At 40.9% G+C, this 25702-nt stretch overlaps 1 protein-coding gene across 1 annotated transcript in view; it reads right to left on the bottom strand.

The window, feature by feature from the left end:
* Positions 1-25702, bottom strand: part of immt (inner membrane protein, mitochondrial (mitofilin)) — a 46564-nt gene that overhangs the window by 14976 nt on the left and 5886 nt on the right. The window contains exons 2-7 of the mRNA XM_084009550.1: positions 22466-22533; positions 15394-15574; positions 13118-13256; positions 8206-8292; positions 5428-5580; positions 4659-4792 (exon numbers count right to left, since the gene is read on the bottom strand). Coding sequence (XP_083865676.1) covers positions 4659-4792; positions 5428-5580; positions 8206-8292; positions 13118-13256; positions 15394-15574; positions 22466-22533 — 762 coding nt within the window. The remainder of the gene's footprint in view (positions 1-4658; positions 4793-5427; positions 5581-8205; positions 8293-13117; positions 13257-15393; positions 15575-22465; positions 22534-25702) is intronic.

A 25702-nucleotide genomic window follows, 5' to 3' on the forward strand; every position in this document is an offset into this window, starting at 1 on the left:
GCCAGCTGTTCCCGGCGGACGCTAAGGACATAGCTACATCGGGTGGTCGCGCCCGGCCATAGCTCTCTCTCTCCCTCTCTCGCTACCCCATCGGACGTCAGTGGCTCCGCCCCTGAACGCTGTGAGGAATAGCTCCATCTGGTGGCCGCACATAGCCATCTCTCCCTCTACACACACACACACACACACACACACACACACACACACACACACACACACACACACACACACACACACACACACACACACACACACACACACACACACACACACACACACCACGTGTCTCTCCTTCTGTTTAGCTTAGTTTTGTGTGTTAGGTAGTTAGGTAATAAGGCTTTGTTAATTGCAGTGTTATTGATTGTGATCATTATTACTGATTTTAATAAATCTTATTATATTATAACTAGCGGTCTCTTGTGCTTGTTGTGTATATGTCACTGGATAACAGCAGGTTGTGAAGGCTAGTGCTTGAATTTCACGCCCTTTTTAATTGTTAGATTGTTTTTATGCTTCTATGCCAATGATCACGATGATTGGCATGTGAGTATAAAACCTTTATATTGAGACTGAATACAGTTTTAGGTTATCTTTTCCCTGATCCCAGGGTGGTGCCCCGTTTATTCATGATTATATCATGATAATATATTAAATATAATCATTAATATCGATAATCATATTGACATTAATAATTAACTGTTGATAACCAAATCTGCTCCTGCTACAACCCCAACATTAAAATTTGCCACAGAAATGCTTTCTATTTTTATTAAAAATTCAGACATTGCTCCTTTAAACGTTATGGGGCTACCTGTTGTCATTAGCCAGCTTGCAGACAGCACTACCATCTTTATGAAACACCTAACTGAGACCCCCAAGATAATACAAGCAATTAATACATTTTCCAATGCCTCCGGGCTTAAACTTAATTTGAACAAATGTGAGTTGATGCCAATTCATCAAAGTGATTTAACAGAAGCATACAACATTCCTATAAGATCAGTTGTCAAATATTTAGGAATACACATATCTAAAAACCCAACTGAAAGAGAAAATATGAATGTGTGGAGAATGATAACTGAATGTCAAACTAAACTTAACTCCTGGTTATTGAGAGACATCAGTTTACTGGGGTGAGTCTTTCTTACTAAGATGGAAAGCATATAAAGATGTATTTATCCAGCGTATTCTCTGGCCCTTCCCAACAGAGCCATCAAGAAGGCCAACCAAATTAATTTTGATTATATTTGGAGGAAAAAGATGCACTATATTAAGAGAACAGAGATGACCAAAGAATACAAAGAAGGGGGTCTACAGGCTATTGATTGTGATTTCATCAATGGAACACTGAAAATGAATTGGTTAAAATCTTTCCTTAACAATAAGAGCTTTTGGTATCATATCGCCAGAGAAATCTTCAAGAAGCTTGGAGGCATTGATTTTCTGTTAAAATGTGATTTCAATATTCAGAAACTTCCAGTCAAATTATCCCTGTTTCATCAGCAAGTCCTTTTATATTGGAAACTTTTGTACAATCATAATTTTACCCCGCACAACACACCGATATGGAACAATAGATACATTACAGTTAAAAACAAGTTGCTGTATAAAAAGGACTGGATGGATAAAGGTATTTGGTCCTTACTTCATTTGACTGACGATGAAGGGCGTGTGATGACATATAAAAATTTTTGTCTTAAATATGATCTAGCAGTGGATCGTAATTCCTTTGCTTCCATAATGAGAGCTATCCCTATTCCTACTTTAAATTTAATTCAAGGAATTGTTTCGAACTCGACTCACATTTCTCCTAATCTTCCGCATCTCCTAGTTGGAAACTGTGATTTCGAGAGTATTAAAATTCCTAATAAAACAATTAGAAAGTTCCTTTATTGTCTTTTCGAAACTCCATTAAACAAATCTTCCCCAAAGATGTTATATATACTTTACGCTCTAAATACTTAAAATTTCCCATAAATCCGAAAGCAAAAGAAATCCACTTCAAAATTTTAAATGGTGTGTACCCATCTGGTGAACTTTAACGACAGAGATTTGGATTTGAAACAAACAAATGTGAATTTTGTGATGATATTGAAACCTCTGATCATTTATTTTTTCAATGTATGTTTTCTGAAGCACTCTGGACTGATATTCATGACTGGCTGCACACAAAGATTGGCTTTGGCTGCACACCTTTTCTCAAAAAGACATTATTTATGGAGTTGTTATGGACGATTAATGAATGGGACTTTCTGGTAAACAATATTCTCATCCTCGGAAAATTTTACATACACAAATGTAAATATATGAAAGTGAAACCTAGGTTCTGTGTGTTTCATAACGAGTTTCTCTCTTTCACCAAATCCCTTAACATAATGTAAAGTAAATATGACACTTTTCAATTTATTTGAAAAATACACTCTGCGAGAAAAGCCCTAGCTAACTTTTTATTCGTTACTCGTTTGTTTTATTTTATTAGATTTTATTTATTTATTGTGTATTTTATGTTCTCATGTAGAGTCTCTATTTTGCATCCCTCTATACACCTGCTCCTTTTGAATGCAAAAAAAAAATGTAAGCCATGTTTGTACATGATTTTGTTGTAAAACATTCTGAACAATAAAGTTATATTTAAAAAAAAAAAAGAAAAAAGAAAGAAGAAGCCGGCGCATGGTCCATGGTTGATGCGCGCCCACACTGACGCCTTGTTCACACCGGCCACGAATAGGCGTGGAGCGGAGCCCGTTTCCTTTCGGCGCCCTTGTTAAGCGATAGTGTAGTTCACACCAGACGCCAAAAGCCACTAATAGGCGCGGCCATCCCGTGCTGTGAAGCGATCTTTTCGGCGTCTGCTCTATTTTTTGCATGTGCCGCGAGCGAACGCGTTAATTCTGGCAGGAAATCACACAAAGAAACACGAGACAATCCGGTCAATTTTCAAAATAAAAACAATTTTCAAAATAAAATACCGCGATTGACAAATGCGATCATATTTGTGTATCTAAACTTGCACTGGGAAACAGGAAGAGAAAATACATTTAATAAATGCGAAGAGTAAATAAACAAATGTGTATTTCAACAGTATATACTACTGTCTACTACCATACACACACTCTCTGTCTGTCTGTCTGTCTGTCTGTCTGTCTGTCTGTCTGTCTGTGTGTGTGTGTGTGTCTCTCTAAATAAATAAATAAAAGAAGTGTATGTAGTGTGTGTTGTTCCAGTTATGTTTTAATATTTTTTTTTATAATTTAATATAACTTTAAATAGCTCACGGACTTTGGAGCAATAACATGATGTTTTTACACTTCAGTCTGCACTGTGAATTTGAAATAATGTTCTGTTTTTGAATAAAGATGCAGCAATTATTAATGTTTCTTTTTTTATCCGATTCATCGATTAATCGAAAAAATATTCAACCGAATAATCGATTATTAAAATAATCGTTAGTTGCAGCAGAACTTTTGAAATGAAACAAGCTGTGGATTGAGGAATTTTCTTCACCAAACCGGAGTTAGCTAAAAGTTTTGCAGCAGCGTGTCTTGGTTGAAACTCCAACCTGGTGATGACCTATGAAAGTAAAGTACAAACTATCTTGAGTGTGTAGTCTACATTCCAGACCTCATAGTCGTGTGCTTGGGGTGGTGCCCAAAAGAAGGAAATCCAACATGCAAGCGACCAAAATGAGATTCCTTTGAAGGGTCTCTGGGCTCAGCCTGAGGGCCCACGCACACCAGGGCCATTTGATCTGTACCAGGTATTTCTAGTAAACATTCCATATCTGCATCAGAGCATGTGAGTGGGGCAGAGTGGGCAGGCGGGCAGTGCGAGGAGTGCACACACTAGAGGCACACTCGAAGCATGCCCAAGCCTGACCCAGAACCCATCTGTGTCTTGCACAGTCATCAACAGTATTGGAATGGTCTATCGATTAAAGCCTACATCATGTCCATGTCGCTCTGTGCCAAAATCCACCTCTTCCAAGCATGCCAGGCCGAGGAAAGCGTACCGTTCTTAAGAACGGAATCGAGCGCTCACACTAGTCCACCAATCCGGGCTCCATCGTGCCTGGGCACGGTACGGATTGTGTAGTGGGAGTGGCCCTTAGAGAGTGAGGACTCAGACACCTGGGCTCCCTCGCATCCAAAAGGGACCTGCTGAGGGGTTTCAGGGATTCAGGATGCTTCCTGGATGCCTCCCATTAGATATTTTCCAGGCATGTCCAACTGGTAAGACACCGCTGGGTAGACCCAGCTCTCAGATATGCAGTAGAAAATGTGCAATGGTGAGTAGGGTTGGGCCGATTTCCGGTTTCTTCATAAACTGTGATCACGGCATATTTTTCACTCTCCTTTCCGTGATCATGGCGTAATCTTCTGTCTAAAAAAACGAATGTATCACTTGGGAGGGTCTGCTATGGCGAGTGCGATGCCTGGTGGGAAAGGTTGGGATAACCAGTTCGGTCCGGTCTTTGGCTTAGTATCAGACTGGTTTGAAAATGTTTAAAATCGGCCCAAGCCTAATGATGTTTGATCCTCATCTGCCATCAGGGTGGACAGTCACTGACTCCCCCCAGCCCTGATTCATATGCATTTGACACTAAAACACACCTGTACCAGTCTATGTAACCCCCACATCCTGTGTGGCTGTGTCTGTACCTCTGCTTCCATAGCCTCCTTCAGTTTGAGTGTGTGCTGTGTGATGGCCTGCAGGGCTGCTTCCTGAGCTCCAATGGCTTGCAGTGTCGCTTTAGCTGAGCTGGCTAGTGAGTCTTCAAGACGGGCTGACACAGCTGCAGACAGACAGGAAACAGTCAGACAGACAGGAAACATGAGAGGCAGTGGAATGACCATAGCTCATTCTTCTAAAAGAAAACAGAACTAGATACACGTTAGTAAAAGTACTCCAATCAACTCAAGTCCAACAGTTTAGGATTATTTGTGACATCACAAGCTTTGTCATTATCAATAAAATAATTGTTGCAAAGAATAATGGCATCAGCCAATACACATAACGGCATGACTCAGTCACCTGTTGAAGTGTTATTCACCAAAATCATGTTATCACAATGTACAGAGTACAATTATTTCATTTAAAGCACAATTTGTACCAACAAGTGTGTGGTGTGTTGTGTGTGTGTGTGTGTGTGTACTGTGTACTGTGTGTGTACTGTGTGTGTGTGTGTTTCAGTGTGTGTGTAGTGCGGTGTGTGTTTGAGTGTGCGTGTATGTGTGGTGTGTGTGTAATGTGTGTGTAGTGTGTGTAATGTGTGTGTGTGTGTTGTGTGTACTGTGTGTGTGTGTGTGTGTGTGTGTTTGTGTGTGTACTGTGTATGTGTGTGCGTATGTGTGAGTATGTGTGTAATGTGGTGTGTGTGTGTGTGTGTGTGTGTGTGTGTGTGTGTGTGTGTTGTGTGTACCAGCCTACATGCTTGGGTGTCCTGGTCCTCCTGGTCTTGTTGAGCCAGTCTAGCTGCCACTTCTTCTTCTGGTCTTTCTTTGAGCACTGCGTCCTCGGTGTCGGGGGGGATCACTGCTGTCACTGGGGGGTCCTGGTGTTCGTGGCACTCTTTGCACTCCTCTAGAGAACAGACACTATTATGTGATGCAGATGCACTGAACAGTCTGTGTGTTTGGCTCATTTTCACTGTGATAGAAAATAACAGTGAAAAAAAATTCCATCAACCGGCCCTCATTCAAAACTAATTGAATAGCCCTGCTATAGGCCATCTTATCTTATCTAGTTAGGCTATCAGGTGTGAGGGTTTTTTTTTCAAACTCGTTCCGACGCCACTGTGTCACAGCCAGTGCTCCCAAAATTATAAAATTTGGATTTAAAGTTCCGCCTCGTTGAACCACCACAATGTCGCTTTCTACTTTGAAAAGTTGACATTGTATTTTGATAAGCTGTTGAACTCGTCAGACTCGTGGTGTGAGCGGAACCGGACCAGTAAAATGCGGCTGTGTGTCTCCGTCCAAAATCCGCTGCGCTCGTGCTCACATGCGCTGATGCAGGTCGAGTGTTTACTCCTTCAAAACAACATCAAATAAGGATTGTTTTTGATAAGCTGTGGAACTCTGAGTTAACCTATTTCTACCTGAATTTCTATGAACTATTAAGCTGTTGAGTAAACCTTTTAACTTATATTTTACTTGATAAAATAAGAGAATATATGTACTCGTATATCGTAGTGTTTTACAGTATCTGGAGCTATTAACGTGATGTTCATCATTTTCCAGACATATTTTCATTTTCATTTCCATCAACCGGCCCTCATTCAAAACTAATTGAATAGCCCTGCTATAGGACATCTTATCTTATCTAGTTAGGCTATCAGGTGTGAGTTTTTTTTTTTTTTTTTTTTGCACCCCCACTTTCAAACTCGTTCCGGCGCCACTGTGTTCTTAAAATGATCAAATTTGGATTTAAAGATATTCAACTCAACAAAAGAAACGATTTGCCGTGTGCAGCGCAAAAATATCCGACACATCCAGCGCCACGTCAAATTTCATCCGCCATTTCCGACTACACAAAGAAAATTAAGAAATGTCTCTAGCTAACTTCATCATTCTCTTTAATCTATCGTTTGTTGTAAATAAAAGGAAGTGGTTTGCTGCCCTTCCCAAGATAAACTACTGTGTTGACTCTGTCTGGTAATTATTGTTTGGTACACCTGTCCCTGTACTCGTTCCTAGTAATTCTGATCCTGCTGGTCCTAGTGAGTATTTATAATTATTCTTTAGCCTTATATGCCCTTCCTCTATTTGTTAGCCCTTGGTGCAAAGGAGGGCTACATAAAACTTAGGCTGCAGTAGGCTTAAAGTTTTAAGATGGTTGTCTTCCAGCTTATTATATTTCTATGACTTGACTTGTGACTTGCTTGACCTAAGCTATGACTTGACTTGACTCTCACAAAAAATGACTTGGGACTTGCTTGAGACTTGAGACTTGCATATGTGTGACTTAGGGCCTGTCCACACGAAAATGTTTTCAGTGCGTAAACGCAGAACTCTTGTGCGTTTCGCCCTGCCGTCCATACAGATCCGGCATTTTCGTGTCCTGAAAACTCACTTTTTTGAAACCAGCTCTCAGGGTGGAAAAGAAAAAAACGACACGCCTCCGTTTCGTGTGGACGGCGAAAACGAATACGCTGACGTCATCGCCCCGCTCCTCGACCCTCGAGCCTGACTTGTTCCCCCGCGACGTCTCGTAACAACAAGAACGGCGGTCTCCGTGCTCGTAGAAGATATTCTGCTCGTCTGTACGTCAGCGTATCAGGGCCACTGTATGAAAAAAAACGGAGCCGAGACGGGGGCGATATTCCGGGAAAAAAGTCGCAGATATGCTACTTTATTACGATGCTAACAAACAACCGCTAGCTAACTTCCCATGAATGTAGGCATTTATTTGTCTAATTAATCCATCCAAAAGTGTGAGAACGCCTCGTCAAGGTCCTTAGGGTGACGGCTGTTGATGCTTATTGTTGGTTTTATTTATACGGGCCAAATTGTCATCTTATGGGTGTTTAATGATCGGGTGGTCGGGCGAAGATTAGCTGTAACTCTCACGTGTTGCCATAGCAATGGCAAACATCCGGTCAAGCTCCGTCTCTTCTTCTGCGTTTTTGTAGCAGAAACAGCGCAGCATAAGGGCCTGGAATATGTACTACAGCGCGCTGAGTCGTTTTCAGTGGATTCGTCTGGACACGGATTTTCTTGAAACGACGCAAAGGCAAAACGGAAAAAAAAAGTTTGTGGACGGGGCCTTACTCCCATCTCTGGTGTCAACACTCACACAGCACTAATCTGACCCCCAAGTCTGCTTCGTTAGTGTGAGTGCTTAATGCCGAGCTTCATCCATGCTGGGACAGTCGCTCATGTGGACTTGTGGAGTGAGCGGTACTGGAGCAAAATGGGACCGGGACATAGGGCGAGGCTTTGTCCTTTTCTAATTAACGCTTATTCTAGTGTGAGTGGGCCCTCAGTGTCCGCATTGATCCTGTGATTACCAGCGAACATTTAGACATCGATTTAAATTAGTATGTGCTTTCACTTTAAAGCTAGGGATGAAAATGTTCTTAAAAACGTCTCTTTACATCCTGACAGCAATCAATAAAGCAAATGCAGAAAGAAAATAATGAATTGGATTTATAAAGAATCTAGCTTTGTCCACATCACCAAGTGTAGCTTGAAGATGGAGCGTTACCATTGAATGCCTCTGTGTCACATGGAGCAGGGACTGATGGGATCTCACTGATGGCTGAGATGATATGCGTGGCCTCTGCTGAAGCCTCTGGTGGGACACAAAGAGGTATGTGAGCATTGTGACAACAGTGTTTTCTTTTCCTGGTTTTAAAGGTTGCATTATAGTGAGCGATGTCATGTTCTGAACTTACCACACTTTCCAGCTTTTCTGTTTGCCTTTACCCACGTAGACATTATATCCACATTACTAATGATTATTTAGAACCATAATTCAACCGTACAATATTGATGTCAAGTTATTTGGATTATCTCCGGGTTCCGGCTTCCTCCCACAGTCCAAAGACATGCAGGATGGGGATAGGTTAATTGATAACTCTAAATTGCCCGTAGGTGTGAATATGAGTGTGAATGGTTGTCTGTCTCTACATGTTGGCCCTGTGATGGACTGGTGTCCTCTCCAGGGTGTACCCCGCCTTCACCCAATGACAGCTGGGATCGGCTCCAGCCCCCCCGCAACCCTGAATACAGGATAAGCGGTAGACGATGGATGGATGGATGGAAGTTATTTGGTCAAAAATATTGTATCATATTTTCTCCACATCACCCAGAGCTGGAAGCTGTGCACCTACTGTAAAGTGAATCCGTTTAAAAATTGAATGTCTGAAATTACATAACAATGATTTAGCCTGAAGATGTTTATTTATCATGTTGCATAAACAGTATTTTTTGACATCTACAATAGTTTGGGATTATTGAGTTCTACTCAACTGAGGACTAAAAGACAGCAATCATAAAATCAACCATCTTGTGATGCAGAAGTGAGGGCCAATGAACTCTTTGGCTCACTTGCTCAGACCAACACACCCATGTTCTAACTTTGCCTTCATGTGATCTCAACCTAACACCTTTGTGATGCAGAAGTGAGGGCCAATGAACTCTTTGGCTCACTTGCTCAGACCAACACACCCATGTTCTAACTTTGCCTTCATGTGATCTCAACCTAACACCTGTTAAGTCTCATGACTGACTCGGTGGGACACTATCATGGTGACAAGTCTGTCCAGACAAACAGGAAACACCAAGCAAAGGACTTCAACCTCTTCTGCGGTAGTTCCCGTTGCTGTCGGTTTCTGCAGGACCACGTTTTATCATGATGACTTCAACACAGCGTCACTGTCACAGCTGGACTACACCAAATAAAACTACATCCATTTTCTGCACCGTTCATTTGTACAGCAGTATTTAACTCTGGATTTCATTACAGTGTGTCCTACAAGCTATAAAAGGACTTCGTCTAGGCTACTGACTCCATTCGTACACTGTGAAAGTTTAAAAGGGTGACACTAATGCCGATTTTCATCAACATATTCCTATTTGAGAAGTCAAGTCAAGAGGTAGTGAATTCTGGAATTTTGATTTTAAAAATGATAAACAATAGGTTGGTTTCACGTGACGTCACAGAGCTGCATCGCAAACGCGCTAAATCCAGATGGAGGGCAGGAAGTGAAGTCTGCCCATAGAACTGCCGTGTGAAAAAGGCAAGATGCCCATGTTTTGTGTAGTTTACGGCTGCTCCAATCATTCTACCCGTGAATAGGAAAGGTTTTTTTTTAGAGTACCAAAGGTTGTCGTCCATAAAGGTGAGAATTGTAAAAAGCTCACAGAATAACGCCGTAAAAAGTGGATTTTAAACCTACGTCTGCAGGTCTGAGAGTCACTTTGCCATCAATCGGGAACGCTCGCGTTCTCCGCTGCTGGGGCAGTCGCAGGCACCAGTTGCCTTCGTCCCCCTAAGTTCAGACTTCGGGATGCCCGGTGGGTGCGTGGGCCCATCTCGGGCTCGCCTGCCTGTCCGTTTGCCACGCTGCCCCCTCCTTCCCTCCTTCCCCGACCCTCGGGCCGGCGATGGGCGCCCGTCGGGCCCACATGAGACGGGCGCGGCTGCCAGTGGACTACCCGTCTCCGTGCTGACCGCGTTACGCAAGTCCAACGGTGCCGTTCTAGCGGGGGAAACGAGGGCAGCGTTGACAGTCGGGGTTCGGCAGGTTGCGTCGGCGGACCCTCCTCCTCTGCCTCGGGGTACCCGATGCCTCAGTCCGTGAGCCTCCTCCGGGAGCCACGTCCTTCGCTCCAGAAAACTCACTCATCTTCATGGAGGTACGGGTCACGCCCAACATATTTACTAACTAATTTTTTGTATCGTATTCTAGAAACTGGCTCTAAATCCCTACAATACGGACTCTCTGGAACAGTTTCCTCCATAGACGTAGTCGGCATTTTTACTTCCGGACAGCCATTTGGAAATCGCGCCCCCGTAACGCGTCATCACAATCACGTGACTGAAACCAAGCTATTCAGGAAACGCTTTGGATATTATTATTATTATTATTATTATTCTATCGTGAAATAAACCTTTTTTGTGTCTGTAAACAGGGTTGACGTATTTTGTGGATGGAGCCAAACTGGTGTCAGAAAGTGACAGTTCTGTAACATGTGAGCGCAACAATCACAAAGAATTTGGATCATGTAGACCCTTCTGTGATTGTTTACTGGTTTTCCAGTAGAAGACCGGCTGTCTAACATTAACTCACTATACGGATCCATCTGAATGGAGCAGAATCTCTTGAAGCTCAACACCGCTGTCATGTCCAGGACATTCAGTACTGAGATTTGTGTGACGGAAAATGTCTAAATGACTTTGCCATTGTGTGTGATAAAACAGTGGAGACGAGCATTCAGGATGATTTCATCAGTCCAGTGAGTTCCTTTTGTTTCAAAGGGTTTCTTCAATGACAGTATTCTATAAAATAAAGACCTATAGAGGAGGTGGTTTACGACATGCAACAAGTGAGCTACATTTGGAGACGGGGAAGTAGCTAAACAGGACAGAACAGAAGTAAATGAAAGAGAGAAGCCATCGCAGCTGCTAAGCTAACTGTTAAGCTAAAGTAGCTAACCGAGATAGCGTGTAAACAACTGGAATTTAGCAAGAAGGAAACTAAGAGATAGAAAGAGTGAGAAGCAGAAAGTGTGCGTTTAAATGTAGCGTCAACTCGCCGTATTCTAAAGTATTCTACAGTATTCTGAATATTCTACAGTATTCTACAGAACTCTGCAGTATTCTACAGTATTCTACAGCTAGTAGGAAAGTCAGCTCACCCTCACAGAACTCTGTGGGTGCAGAGAAACAACAGAAAGCACATTAAACACTTGGATTTTAACTTAACTCAAATTAAATCACTGATACAATAACAACAGAATGTTGGATCTAGCATTATGGCTCAGTCTTCCTCTCACATGGGCCCATTACCTGTAGATTGCTGCTGCTGCTGTTTTGTGCTGTAAAAAGAAATCTACCGAATATGTGACTAAAACTACAGTTAGCAGCTTACAAATCACATTGGGCCCCCAACTCCTCCTGTTCAAAAGGTAATAAATCAAGTCAAGAGTTTCACGTGGACAGGGAGCATACAAATTCCAAATGTAGATGGACGTTGTTGACTTGGGAACAGAGGTAAACAACACCCAAAGAGCACCCTCTCAGGGGAAGCCTCCCTGGGGTCTCGCCCAGATGTGCCCAGTGTATGCTGTAGTTGTTGTTACAGTGGAAATATTTTTTTTTTTTTTTTTTTTTTTTTTTTTTCATTCTTTCCAAATATAATACTTAAAAAGTAATGAAATCAAGGTTTTTTATGACTTATTTAATCTAGGGCGGTTTAACCCCTGGTGTGGTTCAACCCCTGGTGCGGTTCAACCCCTGGTGCGGCTAGTTTGGGAAGTTACTGAGATGGACACAGGGCTGCGCCATATATTGTTGCAGCATCGACATTTCGATGTGCGCAATAGTTACATTGCAAGATGATCAATGTCAGCAAATTAAGTCAAACACATCACGCTCAAACGATTTTGCTGCTTGATACAAAGGAAAATCATTTTCCATGACTAATGCAGTATTAGTGATTAATAACCTACAGTCTAGGTTGGCCCACCACAGGTTAATGATAAACTCTATATACCTAGCCAGATAAATTTGCCGTAGACCGGATATATTAGGTGATCTTGGAAAGGCCCGTGTCTAAGGTGGCTTGTGGATCTGACCGTGAGCTTTACAGCACCTTTGTACTCGCCTCTCCCTCTCTCGCTGTGGGGACAAACAGGGCTGCTGGCGAACTGTCAACTGGGAAAGACTGTCCAGAGTGGGGGGGGGGGGGGGGCTGAACTTGACACATTTTACTTTAAAATGTACAAAAGTTTGGGTGAAAATTCCTGGATTTTTCATATCGTAGAAAAATAATAATAAAAACAATATTGCTATGTCAGTTTTGTTCCAATCATGCAGCACTAGAGAGGACTGTAGTGGCCTTCTGCAGAAATCTGATGTTTGTTGACATCTGGACCCAAGGAAACATACGGAATATTTAACAGTCTATATAAGACTTTCTAAGAGTTTACAAAAAATATTGATGGTTATAGGTTTAGAAAGAGAAAGAACGGATTCATGCATAAAGCAGATCAGGTCCAAAGTGAAAAAATGTTGACCCTGCTCCTTAATACACCCCTCAGCTTCATTATGTCTTATTTGGCGTGCTTTCATTTGTGCACTGGGAAACCGAACCAGGCTACATAGAACAGAAATGAAAAGCATTCACACTAGTCAAACAGACTATGGCTTGTGAAAACCCCAAATTATTATTCTTCAATTCATGAGCAAGTAAAATATAAAATCTGAGCTGAACAGACACTGATTCAGAAGCAAATTAATTGATGAATCGCATTATGCTTCTATTAGGGATCCACAGTATCCCCCCTCCCCCACACTTACTTGGTACAAAGTGCTTGACTGCAGCAAGGTGTCAGAATGACACTAACTGCCAGTACATAATATAGGAGTCTGAACCAGATCAGAGGCTTACCTTCTATGCTCTGTGCAGGCCCTGTCTGGACCGGACTCGTGTCCTTGGCTGAACTCTCTGATGCCTCCTTCAGCTTCTTCTCTGATATAGCTTTGGGCGCCTTTGCCTGTTTCTCCATCATAGAGTGAGGCTGGGTAACCTGCATGTAAAAAGCAGGGACAGCAGCCATTTTAACTGAGGCCAACAGGTTTGGAATCAAGCCTCACATCTGTCCAAAGGGAACTCTGCTCCTGAACTGCTTCTAACAACTCAACTAAAAGTGATGAGGTCACTAAGTAACACATGAGCATAATATCCTTAAAGTTTATTTTTAAACAATTGAGGTTATCGTGATTTTTTTTGTGTGTTGAGATTTAAATAAAGAAAAAACATTTATTTGCACCTTTGTTCCTGTTTTTGTCCTTTATAAAATGTGTTAATTAATCAGTGTATAGCACCAGTGTGATCCATGTAAAAAGTAGGTCTGGAGCCCTGTAAGGGGCTGGACATTTCTGACCAACACACTAAGAGGTTGACCAATCACAACACAGTGGGCCAGCTGACCAATCACAGCAGACTGGGCTTTTTGGGGCAGGAGCTCATACATGGGCTGCGGTCAAATAGTCCAAAAATAAGGTCCTTACTCCTATTCCTTGACCTCTGGGGAACTCGTCACAGGGTTAAGGAAAGGCAGTAGAAGAACTCAAAAGGATTTAGGAAAAGACGACCACTGTGCTCAGATAATCCGACCGGACTTTCACTAAGCTACGTCATAATGCTGACGATGATTGACAGCTGATGATCGGCACCGGTGATTGACGTGCGTCTGCGCTGGAGAAACTACAATAATGGACTACAAAAAGCACATCGTCCACTTCTCCCCAGGTTCTATAAACAGCTGGTTCATTGACCAACTTCAGGTCCAGCAGCTCCTCCTTCCTGTTTGACCGTTTGCTATATTTACATTTTATTTGTGGTTTTAGTTTCGTTTTTGTCAAGTTTGTAACATGATTGAAATAAATAAGAAAATACCATTCAATTATTATCACTGTCCATACACATTTATCAACACAATTCCAATTACTATATGTCTGCATGAAAGTCATTGTTAAATATGCAAATAAGCATATTTTTTGTTTTCATGAACGACCGAGGTGTGGGTACTTGTTTCTCTTGCAAGGAATTGTGGGTCAGCTGGGATCGGCTCCAGCCCCCCCCCCGCGACCCTGAATACAGGATAAGCGGTAGAAAATGGATGGATGGATGGAATTGTGGGTCGGCGTGATCTCCTTTCCTTTCGTATAGGAAGGTCCTTTGCATCCGAAGAAAATAGACTATTCCACCGCAGCCAGAGTGTTTCAGAGAGAAGCTGAGAATAGCTGCTGCGGCACAGCCTGATACAACTTTTAGTTAGTTTCAGTAAGTCTTCATTTGAAGAGAGCATACATAAGCATTCACCTACATGCACGTTACATGACACCTGACATAAACATACATATCCACTCATAAATATATCACTTTCACTTGTATAAATCAAGATAAAATGACAGAACTTCATGACAACTGACATGGTCATTTTGCATGTTCCTCTCAAGAAACAATTTTAGAATAAAACAACGTTGTAATGTCTATGGTAGCATCATAAGTTAAATGAACCATTGTTAACTAGTCTGATGCTACCATAGACATTAAAATGTTGTTTTATGCTGAGTGCTTATGTGTGCTCTCTTTAAAGGAAGTGTTACTGAAAGTTGTTTTGTCGGTTTGTGTTTTTTTTTTTCATGAGGTTTACAGCAAACTCCCTTAGAATTGTTCAAAATAAATGAAATACCAATCTTTTTAGTTTGGCTTTTAACTAGGGTTAACTTTATTGGTATCATTGGTATGAGTAGTTGTATTGAAATTGTATTGCAATGTTTTTTACTCTGCTGTTTTGTTAAGCACTTTGAGCTGCATCTCTGTATAAAATGAGCTATACAGTTAAAGTTATTATTACCATTTTAACCTGCTAAATTATCAGTCAGCATCATGTTAATATGAGAAGCTGCTACCTGAATGTTTTGGACACATTTGGAGGAGAGGAAACACATTTGTCACTGTGGAAGCTAAGTGAATTTTGCCAACCTGTGTGTCAGAGTCAATTGTGTTATTGTCACAATCATGTAATTTTAAGCATTTATTTCGCAGGCTCCATTTCTCTTTTACACCCCATCGTATAGTTGAAATAGTAATGTAATTTAGAGAGATTCCAGCGAGCCTTAGCAAATTGCCCAAACATGCTGTGAATCCATCCTGACCTGTTTCTTGATGCCATCGGGAGAAGTGGGTCCCAATGCCAGACCCAGCAGCCAGTCTGAGTATGGAACATTGTTCTCCATGGTTGCTCTGAACTTGTGGTCCCATTTGGCATAGAGTATTGTACCTCCGATGCCACCGCCTACTGTCAGCAAGCCAGCAGCAACCACTTTAGCAGCACCACTGTGGTGGAAGCAAAGGATAGACATGGATATACCGTCAATATTATATATATATATATACACACACACACACATACACACACATAAACACACGCACGCACACACACACACACACACACACACACTATTGCCAAAAGTATTCACTCACCCATCCAAATAATATAAATCAGGTGTTCAATCACTTCCATGGCCACAGGTGTATAAAAGCAAGCACCTAGGCATGCAGACTGTTTCTACAAACGTGTGAAAGAATGGGTCGCTCTCAGGAACTCAGTGAATTCCAGCGTGGTACTGTGATAGGATGCCACCTGTGCAGCAAGTCCAGTCCTGAAATGTCCACACTCCTAAATATTCCACAGTCAACTGTCAGTGGGATTATAACAAAGTGGAAGTGATTGGGAACGACAGCAACTCAGCCAAGAAGTGGAAGACCACGTAAAATTACAGAGCTTGACTGGCCTGCACAGAGTCCTCAAGTGTCCTTAAAGTGTAAGTTTGGCGGAAATTGAAAATAAAGCTATTTTCTGAATGAAAATACATCAACTAAGCCGTGGAGGAAGTAATTTTCGCTCATCACGCAGTTCAGAGCTAGCACGGGCGGGAGCTAGAGTCCAAAATCGCAAACAGTGGGTTAGCATGGGGCCTACAGCCACACGCTTTCAAAATCGCATTTTTAAACCACTAACATTGCTCAAAACAGCGCCAAACCTCGTCAGCAGCTTGCTCTGGGTGTCTACACATAAAACGAAGCACCAACAACTCAGTTCATGAACCCGAAGTTTATAACAGAAGACAGTTAAGAACACTCACCAATTCTACCCCTGCCAGCTCCTCGCGAAGGATAGTCCGTAAGTGTCGATTACCGAACGCAATGCAAAACGAGGGAGACCACTGAAGATTTCGCCCAGAATAAAACGAGTATACTTTTAAATTAGTGGCAGTTTGGCCAAATATAAGTTAATAATGGTGGGTAAAAACGTCGGGATAGTTTGTATACACTTCCAATCAGTTCAAGACAGCAGCCTTATCTGAAGCACATACATGTCACACGAGATCTCACACGGGAACTCGTTCGGTAATCGACACTTACGGACTATCCTTCGCGAGGAGCTGGCAGGGGTAGAATTGGTGAGTGTTCTTAACTGTCTTCTGTTATAAACTTCGGGTTCATGAACTGAGTTGTTGGTGCTTCGTTTTATGTGTAGACACCCAGAGCAAGCTGCTGACGAGGTTTGGCGCTGTTTTGAGCAATGTTAGTGGTTTAAAAATGCGATTTTGAAAGCGTGTGGCTGTAGGCCCCATGCTAACCCACTGTTTGCGATTTTGGACTCTAGCTCCCGCCCGTGCTAGCTCTGAACTGCGTGATGAGCGAAAATTACTTCCTCCACGGCTTAGTTGATGTATTTTCATTCAGAAAATAGCTTTATTTTCAATTTCCGCCAAACTTACACTTTAAGTCCGGAAGTGTCACACACTGATGTTGGATGTTGGACTCTAATTCATCCCAAAGGTGTTCTATCAGGTCACATCAGTGTGTGACACTTCCGGAAGAATGGTCAAAAAGTCCCATAAACACACTTCTTAACCTTGCGGAAAACCTTCCAGAAGAGTTGAAGCTATTGTAGCTGCAAAGGGTGGACCAACGTCATATTAAACCCAATGGATTAAGATTGTTTCATCACTTAACCCTTTAAGGACACTTGAGGACATTTTTGTCCTATTAATTTTGTTTTTATAATCGTGTTGGCTGTGTTAATGCATATGGCATAACATTATGGCAAGGGGTGTATTTTGGGGGGGAATTAACGCATTTTAATCGCACTTATTTTTGCACCGCGGAACGTTTCTCACTAGCGTTCGTGACTTCAGACAACAACAAACCACAGTGAACATGAACGAGGAAGAAGCTGATGAGACCGCTTTGGTTGGCCCCGTGGATGGGAAATTTTGTTATAAAAAACGAACGGATGGAAGCGTCGATAAGAGCATGGTTGTGTGCAAGCTATGCAACAAGGAATTCGCATATCACCGCAGCACATCGAGCCTCAAGTATCACCTCAATGCAAAACATATAGCAGCTAGCGTGGACCCTAGCGTGGACGTTAGCCTGACTCCGAGTACAAGGACCCACACCCAACCCAAACTCCACCAGATGCTAATGCTACAAGGCAAAAATTGCACTAGTCTGTTGGACTTGGTTGAACAAAAATAAACAATATTTTGTTTTGTTGCTTAAGCTTATGTATTCAGTCATTCAATGGTATACTAAAAATCCATGTGAAAAAAATTACTTCTCACTGTTCTCAGGTCAAATTTATATGCGATTAAAATGCGATTCATTTTGATTAATTAATTACAAAGCCTCTAATTTGATTTTTTTTAAATCGAGTCCCGGCCCTAATAATAATAATATAATATAAATAAACCAGCTCTATTTTTTTTCTTCCAGAGCTACTTTTGTTAAGAGTGAAGGGGGGTGGCGCTTGCTTTTAGCACTGAGAGGCCGTCCATACAAAGCAAAACAAACTTTTTTTCTCCGTTTTGCCTTGGCGTCGTTTCAAGAAAATCCGCATCCAGACGAATCCACTGAAAACGACTCAGCGCGCTGTAGTACATATTCCAGGCCCTTATGCGCCGATGTTTCTGCTACAAAAACGCAGAAGAAGAGACGGAGCTTGACTGGATGTTTGCCATTGCTATGGCAACACGTGAGAGTTACAGCTAATCTTCGCCCGACCACCCGATCAATAAACACCCATAAGATGACAATTTGGCCCATATAAATAAAACCAACAATAAACATCAGCAGCCGTCACCCTAATGACCCTGACGAGGCGTTGTCAAACGTTGGGATGGATTCATTAGACAAATAAATGCCTACATTCATGGTTAGCTAGCGGTTGTTTGTTAGCATCGTAATAAAGTAGCATATCTGCGACTTTTTTCCCGGAATATCGCCCCCCTCTCTCGGCTCTGCTTTTTTTGTTTTTTTTTCTCCATACAGTGGCCCTGATACGCCGACGTACAGACGAGCAGAATATCTGCTACGAGCACGGAGGCCGCCGTTATTGTTGTTGTTGTGAGACGTTGCGGGGGAAGAAGTCAGGCTCGAGGGTCGAGGAGCGGGGCGATGACGTCAGCGTATTCGTTTTCGCCGTTTTTTTCTTTTCCACCCTGAGAGCTGGTTTCAAAAAAGTGCGTTTTCACGCCACGAAAACGCCGGATCCGTATGGATGGCAGGGCAAAACGCACAAGACTTCTGCGTTTACGCACTAAAAACGTTTTTGTGTGGGGTCATTCCGTGTCATTTCATCAAATGCCTCACACCTGACCATCTCAGAATGTCCTGAAAAAGTACATGTACACAAGTACAAAGACACACTTGTTAATAGGACAAATCCAAAATATTAGGTCTCTATTGTCAACAGTTTTCTCATGAAACATCATTGAATGAAGGGTAGTTTAGACGCTTTTTGGCATCATGCTCTGAAAAGCCATTTTTAAACATCAATATCTGGAAAACTATCTCACCTGTGAATTTCTACAGTGTATATCTGTTACTAATAGCCTCCAGACATGGAATATCAGGGGTGTAGCTCAATGATAACCTAGTATGGTAGGTACTTCAAATGTGGCTTGTTGAAATAAAGTAGTACATTTGAAGAGTGGCTGAGCTCCCATTTTTGCAGATAAAAGACTTCTATCACTTCTGCCTCTATCTCTGGTGATAGCTTAAACATTCTACAAAATATGGTTTCTCTTAGATGATTAGTTTCACAGATATTAAGGCTAAAACAATGAAGTCATATTGCAAAAAAACTGACAAGTATCAGGTCCAAACTTGTTTTGCCTCATTTTGTAGCAGTGATTTTTTTAAATTCTGATATTGGTGGGGTTTTTTGTGGCCGTTTTTGGTACTACATGTCCTAATAGCCTACTAGTAAACATCACTGCAGGGCAATTCAATTGTGTTTTTTTTTTTTTTTTTTTTTTTGGCCTTTTATTGGCTTTATTAATAAAACAGCTGAAGATATGATAGGAAACAGGTTGAGAGAGGGGGAGTGACACGTGGCAAAGGGCGCCCAGGCCGGGAATCGAACCTGGGGCCGCCGCAGCGAGGACAAAGCCTCTGCACATGGGACGCCAGCTCTACCAACTGAGCTAAACGGCACCCCTCAATTGTGTTTTTACCATTTACCAAAGACTTACATGTGACTAAATGCTTCTGATAAATTTAGCCTTACGAAAACATTAAAATGTACCACAGTTGTAGTTACAGAGGCAATAAGTCCTTGAATGTGAGTTGAACATGCTGAAAGCAGCTTTTAATGTCTTAAACCATGAACAAACATGATAGCTTGTCTCGTGTGAATGTGTGTGAGTGCTGTATGTTTGAGGTGGTGGTCGGAGGGGCTGTAGGCGCAGAATGGCAGCCCGCTTCCGTCAGTCTGCCCCAGGGCAGCTGTGGCTACTATGGTAGTTTACCACCACCGGTATGACTGTGTGTGAATGAATGGAACCTGGAACCCTGTCAAAGCGCTTTGAGTCTCCTGGAAAAAAGTGCCATACAAATCCAATCCATAAGTAATAAGTCCTTGAATGTGAGTTAAACATGCTGAAAGCAGCTTTTAATGTCTTAAACCATGAACAAACAAAGCATAATATTGAAGAGTGTACATTTTGTCATACTTTAAGTATATAAATTACACAACCAAATCAAATAATAATCTTAATTTGACCATAAAGATTTTACATTACAGTAGAAAATTCTCCAAAGTTTGATATTGAATAACAGTTTGTCTCTATGCTCACTATGAGGGATCACACATTTTTCATCTTTTAGATCCAATTCCTTCATCACATTCATTAATTTGGCAGTCACTTTACAAATTGTCTAATGTACATCTCTGCTCTGTTGTGCTCATCTTTTTTGATGGCATACATGCCAGTCTCTGTAGAGGGAACGTCAATCCTTGCAATTCTAGCCTGCAGTGCACATTGCACGTCTTATCTTCTTGGCCAGTAGAAACTCTTGGCAGGGCCATGTGGGTGCATGAACTGAACCAGTACATCTTCATCTGAAACATCTCTGATACTTCCTATCCACCATTTCTGATCATACACACAACTCACATATTGTCTCATAGTGAGCATAGAGACAAACTGTTATTCAATATCAAACTTTGGAGACTTTTGTACTGTAATGTAAAATCTTTATGCTCAAATTAAGATTATTATTTGATTTGGTTGTGTCATTTATATATATTGCAGCCGTTTTAATGAGGCTATTGATTTTCTGTTCACATATGTCTGACATGTTTATTGTTTATGGAAATAGGAATGTTTTAAATGAAAGCTACATTTTGAATTAGTTTAGCATATAAATACTGTTTATGCCTAGGCTGATTTGTTTTGTGATTACCTGTAGAGGTCTGTGGGCGGGTCTTAGGCACTGCTCAGGTACTTAGGACAGGTGTGTGTGTTGTCTTGATGAGAAAAACTAAGTGTCATGGGAAAGAGGCGGCGGTGTAAAAAAGTCTTTCGACCGCTTATTTTAGTTCACTCGTAGCTTTCAGTGATTTATTCATTTGCCAGCATATTTTCCTTTATTTAGATGAAAGTTGTGTTCTTTTTTGGGCTGTTAAAATAAATATAATCATTTTTTGAAATCGCGAGTGCTTTGAATTGTTTGGAAGCGAGTCGAGCTGATCCTCGCCTTATACCCACGGCTGAACGAAGAACAGCCGAGACAATATACTTAAAGTATGACAAAATGTACAGTTTTCAATATTATGCTATCATGTTTGTTCATGGTTTAAGACATTAAAAGCTGCTTTCACCATGTTTAATTCACATTCAAGGACTTATTGCCTCTACAACTGTGCTACATTTTAATGTTTTTGTGAGGCTAAATTTATCAGTAGCATTTAGTCACATATAAGTCTTTGGTAAATGGTAAAAAACACAATTGAATTGCCCTCCTGTGATGTTTACTGGTAGGCTGTTAGGACATGCAGTACCAAAACCGGCCACAAAAACCCCACCAATATCAGGATTTTTAAAAATCACTGCGACAAATTGAGTCAAAACACCCTCCCGATTTTTTAATATGATTTTAACAAGAATATGATCTTTCAAAAAAAGTAAGTTTGGACCTGATACTTGTCAGTTTTTTGGAATATGACTCTGAAGTTGGGCAAAGATGTGTTTACTTCCATTTTTGAGCCATAATATCTGTGAAACTAATCATCTGAGAGAGACCGCCCGAAATCTGTGATGAATTTGTATTTTTCATGCAGTTTTAGATTTGTAAACACAAATCACACTCAGAAATGTAGGAGAACAATATCCCACTGAAACCAGGAAAAACTACAATGTTTGATCCCACTGCCATTACAGCATAAAATCATGCAATCTCTCTTTTTAGGCTTTCATTCTGAAGTCAAGACTTCAAAACTGAGGGGCGGGGGCAGACCTGAGGCCGCTGCGTGCACGCCTTTAGCCTGGAGAAGTAGGCCTAGATGGATTTGGTGAAAAGTAAACTCAATTCACTGTCGGCGTTTTCTGGTCATGATAATACGTGTATGAGAGAAAAAAGCAGAAGGGGGGGGGGAACTCTAATCAGGACTGATGCTAATTAACAACATTGACTAAAAAAAAAAGATATATAATGATTTTATGTCACTTTTTTGACAGACATTTTTGTCCTCCAAGTCACAGTTGAAAGGGTCCAGAACGGTTAAGTTCATAGTTCATATGTACACACACACACACACACAGTTATTTATTCTTCCTCAAGCTTGCTGCTGTATTTAGACCTACACTTTCAAGAAGAGGTGGATTGATTTTGTCCTGTAATTTCGCACAATTCCTCTCTCTCGCAGCGTGTTACCTGGTCTCTCCTGCTGTGTAGTGCCGGTAGTGTTGCAGATTGGTTAGAGGGGGTCTCCTGCAGTGTTTCTAGAGGGACAGAAAGATGGACAGAGAAAATTACTATGGGACGGACAGTTCATACAGGCCTGCTTGACCTTTAAAGTCAGAAACATGAACAGCTATACATCTTCTATTATGCACCTGTGAGATGTATAAAACTGCATGATGACATGAATTTGAAAGGTGAATGACAGTATCAGAGGAGCATTAATTAACTTCTTGAGGCCACTGGCAGCCAGCCCCCCCCCTCAGAGATAATGAGAGGGACGGCCTATCGATTAAAGGTGCCATATTATACTGTTTTTCATCAATTCCACACAGCTGTCAGACGTCTTACTTCAAATGCGCTCTCCTGAGTGTCCAAATGTCCAAGGGTTTATTGTGTAACGCCAAGGTTTACATAACCAAGATTCAACTTAAAAGAAACAAATCGAAACACAAATCAAAGGCGCTCTCTCCCCCCGCACCACGGCGTAGCCCTAGCCCTCTTTATGTCGTCAGGCTGGGACACGCCTCGCATAACATTAGGGTCATTCCGTGTCATTTCATCAAATTTCTGAAAATCTTCCCACCTGACCATCTCAGAATGTCCTGAAAAAATTCAAGTACAAAGACACACTTGTTAATAGGACAAATCCAAAATATTAGGTCTCTACTGTCAATAGTTTTCTCATGAAACATCATTGAATGAAGGGTAGTTTAGACGGTTTTTGGCATCATGCTCTGAAAAGCCATTTTTAAACAGCAATATCTGGAAAACTATCTCACCTGTGGCCTTCAAAATGTTTACAGAGTATATCTGTTACTAATAGCCTCCAGACATTTAATATCAGGGATGTAGCTCAATGATAACCTAGTATGGTAGGTACTTAAAATTAGGCTTTTTGAAATAAAGTAGTACATTTGAAGAGTGGCTGAGCTCCCATTTTTGCAGATAAAAGACTTCTATCACTTCTGCCTCTATCTCTGGTGTTAGCTTAAACATTCTACAAAATATGGTTTCTCTTAGATTATTAGTTTCGCAGATATTAAGGCTCAAAAATGGAAGTAAACACATCTTTGCCCAACTTCAGAGTCATATTCCAAAAAACTGACAACACGTATCAGGTCCAAACTTACTTTTTTTGAAAGATCATATTCTTGTTAAAATCATATTTAAAAATTGGGAGGGTGTTTTGCCTCAATTTGTCGCAGTGATTTTTTAAAATCCTGATATTGGTGGGGTTTTTGTGTCCGTTTTTGGTACTGCATGTCTTAATATCCTACAAGTAAACATCACAGCAGGGCATTTCAATTGTGTTTTTTACCATTTACCAAAGACTTACATGTGCCTAAATGCTACTGATAAATTTAGCCTTACGAAAACATTCAAATGTAGCACAGTTGTAGTTACAGAGGCAATAAGTCCTTGAATGTGAGTTAAACATGGTGAAAGCAGCTTTTAATGTCTTAAACCATGAACAAAAATAGCATAATATTGAAGACTGTACATTTTGTCATACTTTAAGTATATAAATTACACAACTAAATCAAATAATAATCTTAATTTGAGCATAAGATTTTACATTACAGTACAAAAGTCTCCAAAGTTTGATATTGAATAACAGTTTGTCTCTATGCTCACTATGAGGGATCACACATTTTTCATCTTTTAGATCCAATTCCTTTGTCACATTCATTAATTTGGCAGTCAGTTTAGAAATTGTCTAATGTACATCTCTGCTCTGTTGTGCTCATCTTTTTTGATGGCATAGATGCGCCCAGTTTCTGTAGAGGGAACGTCAAATCTTGCAATTCTATGCTGCAGTGGAACATTGCACATCTTCTCTTCTTGGCCAGTAGAAACTCTTGGCAGGGCCATGTGGGTGCATGAACTGAACCAGTACATCTTCATCTCTTCATGAGACAATATGTGAGTTATGATCAGAAATGGTGGATAGGAAGTATCAGAGATGTTTCAGATCAAGATGAAGATGTACTGGTTCAGTTCATGCACCCACATGGCCCTGCCAAGAGTTTCTACTGGCCAAGAAGAGAAGATGTGCAATGTTCCACTGCAGCATAGAATTGCAAGATTTGACGTTCCCTCTACAGAAACTGGGCGCATCTATGCCATTAAAAAAGATGAGCACAACAGAGCAGAGATGTACATTAGACAATTTCTAAACTGACTGCCAAATTAATGAATGTGACAAAGGAATTGGATCTAAAAGATGAAACATGTGTGATCCCTCATAGTGAGCATAGAGACAAACTGTTATTCAATATCAAACTTTGGAGACTTTTGTACTGTAATGTAAAATCTTATGCTCAAAATAAGATTATTATTTGATTTGGTTGTGGTATTTATATACTTAAAGTATGACAAAATGTACAGTCTTCAATATTATGCTATTTTTGTTCATGGTTTAAGACATTAAAAGCTGCTTTCACCATGTTTAACTCACATTCAAGGACTTATTGCCTCTGTAACTACAACTGTGCTACATTTGAATGTTTTCGTAAGGCTAAATTTATCAGTAGCATTTAGGCACATGTAAGTCTTTGGTAAATGGTAAAAAACACATTTGAATTGCCCTCCTGTGATGTTTACTGGTAGGCTATTAGGACATGCAGTACCAAAACCAGCCACAAAAACCCCACCAATATCAGGATCTTTAAAAAATCACTGCGACAAAATGAGGCAAAACACCCTCCTGATTTTTTTATATGATTTTAACAAGAATATGATCTTTCAAAAAAAGTAAGTTTGGACCTGATACGTGTTGTCAGTTTTTTGGAATATGACTCTGAAGTTGGGCAAAGATGTGTTTACTTCCATTTTTGAGCCTTAATATCTGTGAAACTAATAATCTAAGAGAGACCATATTTTGTAGAATGTTTAAGCTAACCCCAGAGATAGAGGCAGAAGTGATAGAAGTCTTTTATCTGTAAAAATGGGAGCTCAGCCACTCTTCAAATGTACTACTTTATTTCAACAAGCCTCATTTTAAGTACCTACCATACTAGGTTATCATTAAGCTACACCCCTGATATTTCATGTCTGGAGGCTATTAGTAACAGATATACACTGTAGAAATTTTGAAGGCCACAGGTGAGATAGTTTTCTAGATAATGCCGTTTAAAAATGGCTTTTCAGAGTATGATGCCAAAAACCGTCTAAACTACCCTTCATTCAATGATGTTTCATGAGAAA

The sequence above is a fragment of the Eutrigla gurnardus genome (genome assembly GCF_963514095.1).
Source record: "Eutrigla gurnardus genome assembly, chromosome: 5".
NCBI lineage: Eukaryota > Metazoa > Chordata > Actinopteri > Perciformes > Triglidae > Eutrigla > Eutrigla gurnardus.